This window comes from Phalaenopsis equestris, unplaced genomic scaffold (assembly GCF_001263595.1).
Source record: "Phalaenopsis equestris unplaced genomic scaffold, ASM126359v1 Scaffold000054, whole genome shotgun sequence".
Lineage (NCBI taxonomy): Eukaryota > Viridiplantae > Streptophyta > Magnoliopsida > Asparagales > Orchidaceae > Phalaenopsis > Phalaenopsis equestris.
In genome coordinates, this window is record NW_018164496.1 from 946,586 (window position 1) to 955,912 (window position 9,327).

The window sequence follows — 9,327 nt, forward strand, 5'->3', positions numbered from 1 at the left end:
AAAAAAACCTGCAAATTAGTTGTTTACAAAACGCACAAACCAAACAACTAAACAACTTATCCAGAATAGGGGCAGATTGGTCATTTATCCAGATCAGTTGTTTTCCAAACACACAAACCAAACAGTCATTCAGCTTATCTGGATCAACTGGTCATCAGCAGATTATCAGAATAAGCTGAATAAGTTGTAGCTGCCCCAGACAGACCCTAAGTTAGACTTAGGCGATCAGTATGTAAAAATTAAAGTTTAGGTGAATAATATGTTAGTGCAAGGGATTGTAAATCTATCCAATATTAAATTATTTAAAGTAAAATAATATTTTTCATGTATATGTTCTATTTTGATTTAGACATTAAAATGATATATAAATAAATAAATATAGAAATCTTATGAATATCGATTTAAATCCTAAATAATAGAAGATACGCATAAATTAGCATACAAGATACTATTTTTATCATACAAAAATTGTTGCAGGCTTTTGCAGTGTACCCCTATCGCCCCTCCTCCGGATCCAAATTAAGAAATCATTAACGGATCAAAGTCTATCTTCTTCGCTATAGATCCAGGAAACGCCGAAATTCTTCATCTTCTTCTTCCTGTTAATCCAAATTGTATAGCGATATTGGCTTATCTTTTCATTCTCTGCAACAGCGTACATACATTAATGGCGGTCTGTGGATCTTTAGCTCCTTCTTACCTATTTAAACCAACGGTGCGGCTGAAGGCCCCACGCCGCCTCGCAACTGTGCTCCGCTCTCCAACTCGTGTCCATCAACGAAAATTACAAGTTCTACCTTCACCTGCCACGAAGGTGACCTCATCTGTATCATTTAAGGAGGTATAAATGCTCTCCCGCTTTTCATTATGTTCCGCTTTAATCCCTCGTGTTCACTTCTTTTTTAAACCCTAAATCGGCGGTTTATTAGTTGATCGAGGATCTCATTGACCGTAAGGATCTGTCTGAAGAAGAAGCTGAGTTTTCTCTTAATTATCTTCTGGATGAGGGCAATGAGGCACTCATCAGTGCCTTTTTGGTTCTCCTGAGAGCCAAAGGGGAGGCGTTCGAGGAGGTAATCCAACTTTTTCTTCTCTTTTGTTGGTTTTGTGATCTCTCGATGTTTGGTTGTGCTGTATCTTTGTTAATGGATTGGATATCATTACGCTATTTTTACAGATTGTGGGTCTGGCTAGGGCAATGTTCCATTGCTGCCGGAAGGTTGAGGGCTTGGAGAACACTGTTGACATTGTAGGAACTGGTGGTGATGGAGCGAATACTGTCAATATCTCCACTGGCGCTTCTATTTTGGCTGCAGCAGCTGGTGCTCGAGTGGCGAAGGTAGACTACTGCTTGATGCAGTTATCGGAGTTAGGGATTTCTCATGAATAAGCTGTTTTTTGGGTTATTGATTTCATGAATTATTAATGCAGCAAGGGAATCGATCGAGTTCTTCACAGTGTGGAAGTGCTGATGTGTTGGAGGCATTGGGTGTCAACATCGAATTAGGCCCTGAGGTAATGTTAGGGTTTTAGATTAAAAATAGTGAAAATCTTATGTGGTTTTTCTGTGTTTGGATGTGAGAAGTTATTTTTCTTCAAATTTTAATGATAGAAGTGTTTTGTGTTGGCTTATAGCAGACTGAGCAGAGAATTTCATGCTTTACTTCTAGCCTAATCTGTTTTTTTTTTTTTTTTTTTTTTCGCTTATGTTTAAGATCAATCAATCAAAATGTGTATATCTCTCATTCAAAGCAAATCCAACATCCTAATCGAAATTGAGTTATTTCCTGTATGCTGCAGGTTGAATTGTCAGTAAAAAGAGTTCTCTAAATGTTTTTAACATGTGAATTTCATTCTCAGGTTAAAAGCTTAATTCTTTTTAGCCGTGGATTTTATTTTATAAGCTTTTCCAGTATGGCTATTTACTCTTAGGACTTGAATTTTCATAACAGATAATAATTTATATTCTCCTTAATGATGAAAGCTTATTTTATCAAACTTAAACTAATCCTCAATACATATGCTAATATTATACAGGACTGTGTACATGATTTTAACACTCAAAAATGTCTTTATTTATTTATTTATTTATTTTTACATACAGCTCATTCATTATTTGATTTTGTTGTTCTGAATGATCTTTTTTTTTTTTTTTTCATTTGAAAAAAGGAAGTTAAAAGATGTGTCGAAGAGGTAGGAATTGGTTTTATGATGTCTTCCAATTACCACCCAGCAATGAAGTTGGTGAGTTCTGTAAGGAAGAAGCTTAAAGTGAAGACTGTATTCAATATTCTCGGTCCAATGCTGAACCCTGCTCGAGTTCCTTTTGCTGTTGTTGGCGTCTATCATGAAGATTTAGTAAGTCCCGTTTTACCTTTTTCAGGAATTTAAATTATTCTTTTTTTCTAACATGCTTAAAGTCAAATCTTTAAAGATCAAACTCTTTGATTATTGTTATGGTTAGGTAGGAACAATAGCTGTGTGTGTTAAACGAAGAAGCATTTACATACATAGCAGGCAATTCTAATGTATTTACATATCTCACACTTAAATTTTCATATTTACACACATAACACTTAAATCGTTAATATCACATCAAAAATATCACTATTGCCACTTTTTACAAGTGAAATACACCCTTTCATGCATAGTTTATGTAAATATGAAAGTTTAGGTGTGGGATATGTAAATACATAAGATTTGTATTCTAGGTATTTAAATTTCCCTTAAAAAAAATGCATCTGGTTTGGATTAGAACAAAAAGCCGTTGAAGAAGGCAAGGGCTTGCACCAACAAATGTGCCAGATGAATTGGTGAGGCATAGAAATTAAAGTCAGAAATTAAGCTAAAAATCAATAAAAATTATCAAGTTTATATTTTTGATGTGATTGAACTTAATGAATGAAATAACTGGATCCAACTGGTGTTATTTTATTTATGTATTTTTTTTTTCTTTTTGTGTTTCCTTTGCAAGCACACCATGTGTTGAAAGACTATCATGTTTGGAATCTGATTTATTAATTATTTAGTCTTAATTTTCGATAGATATAATAGAGAAATTCCTTCTTGTATGGTAAAATATTTGTAATAGGTAATGAAGATGGCCTTGGCATTGCAAAGATTTGGAATGCGAAGAGCATTGGTGGTTCATTCAGAGGGCCTTGATGAAATTAGTCCACTTGGTATGATAAAATGTTGATAAATCATTACTTTTTTAATCTGTTAAATTTATCATTTTATATATAGTTAAATTATCCCTCTATAATCCATATCTTTTATATTTATGTCAGGATCTGGCTATCTTCTTGATGTTACGCAAGAGAAGATTGAAAGGTTGAACTTTGATCCATGTAAGCATCCTATTTGTTAATTTTTGTGGAGCTCTGGTTTCGTGTTGTCAGCTTCATATATATATTTTTTATGCGGGTGATTTTTGTAAAAAATGAATATGTTATACGCTTTACTCATCTCCTATATAGTTTTTATCATATTCCTGAACATTATTTTAAAGTCCGAACTTGTTTATCTTTATGCTGTAGTGGATTTTGGAATTCCTCGTTGCTCTCTCAATAACCTTAAAGGAGGTGAACCAAAGTTTAATGCAGATGTACTTAGGAATGTGCTTTCTGGTGAGAAGGGACCAGTTGCTGATGCTCTTGTAAGTAAATCTTCCCTTCTTAATTATGAATCTTGATAACAAATTGCTGTCAAGCTCTAGATATCATTATGCATAAAAATTTTGGGGCAATTTACATACGTAACACAGAATTCTTATGTATTTATATATCTAACATTTAAGCATTCATAATTAAATGCATACTACTCAAATCTTTAACATCACATAAAAAATACCATTGTCACTATCTTCTTAAAAGTGAAAGACGACAAAGTGTTATAAGTGTAAATATTAAACCTTGGGAGTGTTGGATATGTAAATTCATAAGAATTGTGCAGTCTGCATGTAAATTTCCAAAAAAACTTTTATTCTCTAGTGTTTAAGGCGGCAGTTGAGATAGTAACTATTTAATTTAGGGAATTCATACTGAGGTATTGCATACAATTTAGTAGCTAAGATGTTATAAGTGTGTGCTTTCAACTCCGCTTTGAAGCACAAAATAGTATGATGTGGACATGGTGACACAATATAGTTACAAAAAATTAGGACGAAATATGCTATGAAAATAATATTATATTTTATAAATTATTAACTATATATATATATATATATAATTTTTATTAGTTTCTATTAAAAACATCACAGGCTTGAAGTATACCATCATAAGAGAGACTCCATGACGATAAAAGCAAAAATAAACATGACTAATGAAAAAATCAATCATTTTAGGCAATATCAGATCATTTTACTTGAATTTTGTAAGGCAAATGAATAATGAAGTAAAATATTTTTTAATAGATTGATATTTCTCATATATTTTTTAATAGATTGATATTTCTCATATACTTAGACAGGTATTTGGAGGTGTCATGCGTCGTGGGTATGTAGCCACTATGGTATCTAAAGATTATAAAGATTGGTTGTAGAAGGTCATTTGAAACTAAGGGTCTGTTTGGGACAGCTTTCTGTCTACTTTGGTTTTCAGATCGCCCCATGGTTCTATTAGCTATTTTTGAGAAATTTCTGTTGTAGAAAGCTATTTTTTTTCAATTTGCGTTATTAAAGCATGGTAACTGTAGAAAGCTATTGTCTGAGTTTTTGAAAATAAAATAAATTTGTAATAATCACCGCAATTTTATGAATAACACTTTTTTTTGCAACATCTTCTTAGCTTTTTTTTCAAACAGTTACAGCTGCTTCAAATAGACCCTAAATTTTCTAAAAATCATTGATCCAATAAGTAGGTTTTAATTTATTTGATTAAAAGATAATTAAAAATATTTTAATTTTGTAAGATCCACTTCACCAATATATAAAACAAATTGTGTTCCATCGTCTAAGCTCAATTATTTGCTTTTTTTCTGAAGAGTATTTTCTGGCTTGTGTGTAGATCTATTTCATGGATTCTTATACCGTGTCATATTAGTGGCTGTCAAACTCTGATTATTATGTTCGCAATTTATATGTATTCACAGACCTAACACATTAACTTCACTTTTTTCCCATTTATACCCCTCAAATCTTTCATACCACATCAGAAAAACCACTAATTTAACTTTTAAAAAGTGAAATTCATCTTTTCATGCATATGTAGGTGGGATAAATGTAAAAATTAATACTCAGGTTTTAGATATGTAAATACATAGGAATTAAGTGGTATGCACGTAAATCTTCCTTAAAATTTTGCCTGCAACTTGCAGGTCTTAAACGCAGCTGCTGCTCTTCTAGTAAGTGGCCTTGCTGACAGCTTTCAAGATGGCATGGCACTCGCTCAAGAGACGCATCGATCGGGGAAAGCCATCGGCACACTCGAGGCTTGGATAAAGCTTTCTAATGCAGTTAGTTCCTTTGTCTGAACTTCCAAATTCTTATACTCTTGAGTACTGTGGGTGATGCATTGCAAAGTTTGCCTTGAAGATCCCACTCGTAATATTCTCTGTTTCTTTTACCTTTTTTTTGTTCATTTAATAACATTTTAAGACACATTTCATTCAATATTCCATAATAAAATTTATAATGTTACATATTTTGATTGTTGAATGTTAAGATTATTTCAATAAATATATAATATATTATTTTTTTTTTCTGTTTTGTATACATTGTTTTTCTGTGCTTATCGTTCCATTTGAACCAAGTTCTGATGTTTACTGTGAGAAGATGAGCATATTTTCCAGCCCTCTAAAATTACAACATAGTTGCACTACAAATATAGAATAGGCCTCATGCGCGACATAATTCATCAAGTTAATTATGGACTGTTTAATTATTTATAGAAGTTAATATAAATAAAACAACAATGTCAAACATTACAAACATATTACAAATACAAATATTTATAGTTCACAACATTTAACTTGGGACATATTTGATTGTTTGTGAATAAGAAATATGTTTTAAGAAGTAATAATGATTTTATTCTCTTTTTTTCATTAAAACAAAATCATTACACATGAGTCTCATTTCTAATTACATCCAAGGTGATAGTACCAAATAAATGGCATGTCATTACATAATTGTTTTTCTAAACTTAATTTCTAAAAGCCAGATGAAGCCCAAGTGGAATTGTAACCCAAACAAACAACTTTAACATAGAAGCACATACTATTAATGAAGTATCAAGTCTTCTGATTGGATCCAAGAGGTTGCTGATACAGCTGCTGGTACAATGCAGCCAACCTGTTGTATGCCTCTAAGCTTATTGGTTGCTGCTGGAGTAAATATCATACACCCCAACTTAGTTCAATGTTAAATAGGATGGCATAATAAATATTAAAATTATTTTAATTTAATTTAATAAATTTTAATTTTGAATAATTTGAATAATATTTTAAATTAAAATTTTGAGATGATATTTTCTTCTTTTTTTAATTTAAATATCTTATTTTTACTCATCCCATCAAAATCAAAAAGCTAAGATTAGACAATATTAGAATTAATCGGTTCTATAAAATTGAATTTGCTTGTCGGTTCAATCCTGATTTTGACCAGTTCTATGCATAAACAGTTTTGAGCTTTTGACCAAAATGGTCGAATGATGAGTTTGCAGTCGAACTGGCTTGTCCAATCTAATTTGTAAAACCAGAATCATTTGAAACATGGGGTGTGGAGTTCCATACCTGTGTTGGACAACCCATAAAAGCCGGGATCATGTCTGGGAGGACCCAACGGTGTGGCTCCTGCATTATTTGGGTTGTCAATGCATCCGAAGCACTGGTCAATGCGGATGGAAGGAGGAAGTTGGAAGGGTGGAGAATTGGCGTTGAAGGCACCGGGTTCAGCAAGCTTGGGTCCATAATGCCTAGGCCCAAGCTCATTCGTGATAGTTGGGTCAAGTGGGCCATCATCGACAGTTGAAGTTGTTGATGTTGCATGGCGATGGGTAGCATCATCGTTGGAATAGAGCTCATCCTGCTCATCATCTGAACCTGAGCCTGCAACAACTTTAGATACTCGATCACCTCGTCGAGCATCGACGCCTTATCGGTCTTCTCGGTGTGAGAAAAAAAAAAAAATATATGAGAGTTTTAGGAATGGTGAAGTTGAAGCATTGCAGATGTGATGGTATGATAGGTTTGGTTGGTTAAAATGCTTTGCAGAAGAAAATTTTGATACCTTGTTGGATTTGGGAAGAAGTTTTTGAAGAGCCTTCATCTTTTGGTTGATTCTGTCCCTTCTTTTCTGCAATATAACGTATATTCATGAGTAGCTTCCTCAATAATCAATTTGTGGTGGGGGAAAATTGAACTTATTTGAAGTATATACATTGTATATGTATGTATGTATGTATACATTCTTCTAATTAAAAGACTTATATTCACTCAATAAAAAAAAAAATCTAAAATTGAGAGACCAATTTATCTATATTCAAGTAAATAAAAGACATTATACCTTTGGAGTGAAATTAAATTATCCCTATATTTTTATCTTATAAATCAAATTTGATTATTTTATTTTATTTATTTATTTATTTTTTTATTTTTTGAAAGGTGAACTTAAAGGGTAATATGCACAAATCGAATTCAAACTAGACCCTAAACTACTATGTCACTAATAAATGTATATCGTCATAGCGTGCGGTAGCGGTCCAATAAAATCTGTCTCAACTTGATCTCTCCATCTTAACAAAAGTGAGATGAATCCTTCTCCTAGCCTTTCATTTTTTTCCACAAAAAATAAAGTTGTCCCAATTTGATGTTGAAAATGACATGAATTTCCTGTTAGCCTTACAATTCTTTTAAGCAAAAAATCCGTCTCAGTCATGCATCTCTGCATGCGGTGTCCGATCCTGGCCTGCGGTCAGGATTATTTCTGTTTTTTTATTAAAAAAAAAAATTCGGTAGGGCCCACCGAAATACATTGCGACCAGTGATCTACGGTCCGGATCGGGCACCGCTCGCAAGCTGCGAGCGTGCCCGATCCTTACGGAATAATTTCTCCAATTGTAGGGCCAATTTGCAGGTTAGAGATAACTTTCTCTCTCTTTCGTGATAGATTGAAAATCCTAAAAAATAAAACCAAAAATATGAACCACATATTTTATAATAATATTAAAAAATCTAATTGGCATAATTTCAAAATGAAGTCGGGGTGTTTATAGCTTATCCTGAAATGCGGCCCGCGGGTCCACTGTGGGGTTGACCCGTGGCCTGCGTTTTGTGTAAAAATCTCAAACACGACAGTCAGTGTTTTTAAAAACGCACAACTCAAATAGTTAAACAGCATTTTCAAAAATGCCGCCGCCGCTTATAAACGGCCTCAAACGGACATAATTAATGCAGTAATTAAAAGAAAAATATGAATGACAAAAAATATTAAAAATCAAACTAAATATATTAAAAAAAAGGGCAATAAAATATTATACTTACACGTTCTGACTGGTTGTGAACAGCTGCCTCTCGGCTTCTCTTAGAAGATCCATCCCGCCGCTTTCATCCACAAATATATATATAAAACAATTTTATTTTTAATAAACCATCATAGAGATAAATTTGTGTTTAGTCTACTTCTTAGGGGCATTTAAATCCATGCCACCTAATATATATATATATATATAATTTTCATGTTTTATTAGGAAAGTTGCATGCTTGCTATATTTTATTTTTAAAAAATGATAGTATTTTTTTTTTTTGATATAATATTAAAGATTTGACATGTTTGAAACATGAAAGTATGGATGTTAGAAATATAAATCCATAATAATTTGTGTGCTATGTAATTGCCCAAGCAACAACACCACTTCAAATGTTCATATATTAAATTCCTTGAAATGTGTGTTATTCAAGCCTACATGAACTAAGATTTATAAAAGTGGGATAATAACTCAATCATATTTTATTTATAATCAATTGTCCATGATTTGACATCATTCCCATTACATGAATCTTTTTTTATTATACATTTATTGGATATTACAACTTTGCTTAAGGTCTGACTTTAAGAAGGGGTTTTTTTAAATCTTAAAATTCAACAAAATAATATTGCAGATTAGAATTGTCTGCAAATAATATTTTCACACCACTTAAAATTTAGTGGGTGATAGCTAGGGTTGTCAAAACGACTCGTTATTCGCAAGCAGCTCATGTTCGGCTCATTAAAAAGCTCTTTTTTGGCTTGTTCTCTAAGTTAACGAGCCGAACACGAATAAAGATTTGCTCGTTCATGTTCGGCTCTTTTTGCTACTCTTCAATTATATATATATATATATATATATA

General features: G+C 32.5%; 2 protein-coding genes across 3 annotated transcripts in view; one reads left to right on the plus strand and one right to left on the minus strand.

The window, feature by feature from the left end:
• The first annotated feature begins 447 nt into the window (after positions 1–447).
• LOC110019203 (anthranilate phosphoribosyltransferase, chloroplastic) lies at positions 448–5,612 on the plus strand. Its single transcript, XM_020716783.1, has 10 exons — positions 448–569; positions 655–841; positions 930–1,073; positions 1,178–1,339; positions 1,432–1,515; positions 2,170–2,358; positions 3,092–3,182; positions 3,291–3,350; positions 3,540–3,658; positions 5,317–5,612. Exons 2-10 carry the CDS (start codon positions 668–670, stop codon positions 5,470–5,472), a joined length of 1,179 nt encoding a protein of 392 aa, XP_020572442.1. The 5' UTR covers positions 448–569; positions 655–667; the 3' UTR covers positions 5,473–5,612.
• Positions 5,613–6,072: 460 nt separating this feature from the next.
• The window catches only part of LOC110019326 (transcription factor UNE10), a 4,697-nt gene continuing 1,442 nt past the window's right edge, over positions 6,073–9,327 (minus strand). Inside the window, exons 2-5 of one of the 2 annotated variants that reach the window (XM_020716952.1) lie at positions 8,482–8,541; positions 7,229–7,294; positions 6,733–7,101; positions 6,073–6,321 (exon numbers count right to left, since the gene is read on the minus strand). In XM_020716952.1, coding sequence (XP_020572611.1) covers positions 6,232–6,321; positions 6,733–7,101; positions 7,229–7,294; positions 8,482–8,541 — 585 coding nt within the window. In that variant the 3' untranslated portion in view covers positions 6,073–6,231. Of the gene's footprint in view, positions 6,325–6,732; positions 7,102–7,228; positions 7,295–8,481; positions 8,542–9,327 lie in introns of both variants that reach the window. The other variant, XM_020716951.1, reaches the window with a different exon arrangement.

Bases quoted from the DNA above. Each gene is read 5' to 3' on its own strand.
- LOC110019203 (XM_020716783.1), top strand. From the start codon at position 668: ATGGCGGTCTGTGGATCTTTAGCTCCTTCTTACCTATTTAAACCAACG. The intron at 3,183-3,290 runs GTATGATAAAAT...TATTTATGTCAG, and splicing joins TGATGAAATTAGTCCACTTG to GATCTGGCTATCTTCTTGAT. The intron at 3,659-5,316 runs GTAAGTAAATCT...TGCAACTTGCAG, and splicing joins GACCAGTTGCTGATGCTCTT to GTCTTAAACGCAGCTGCTGC.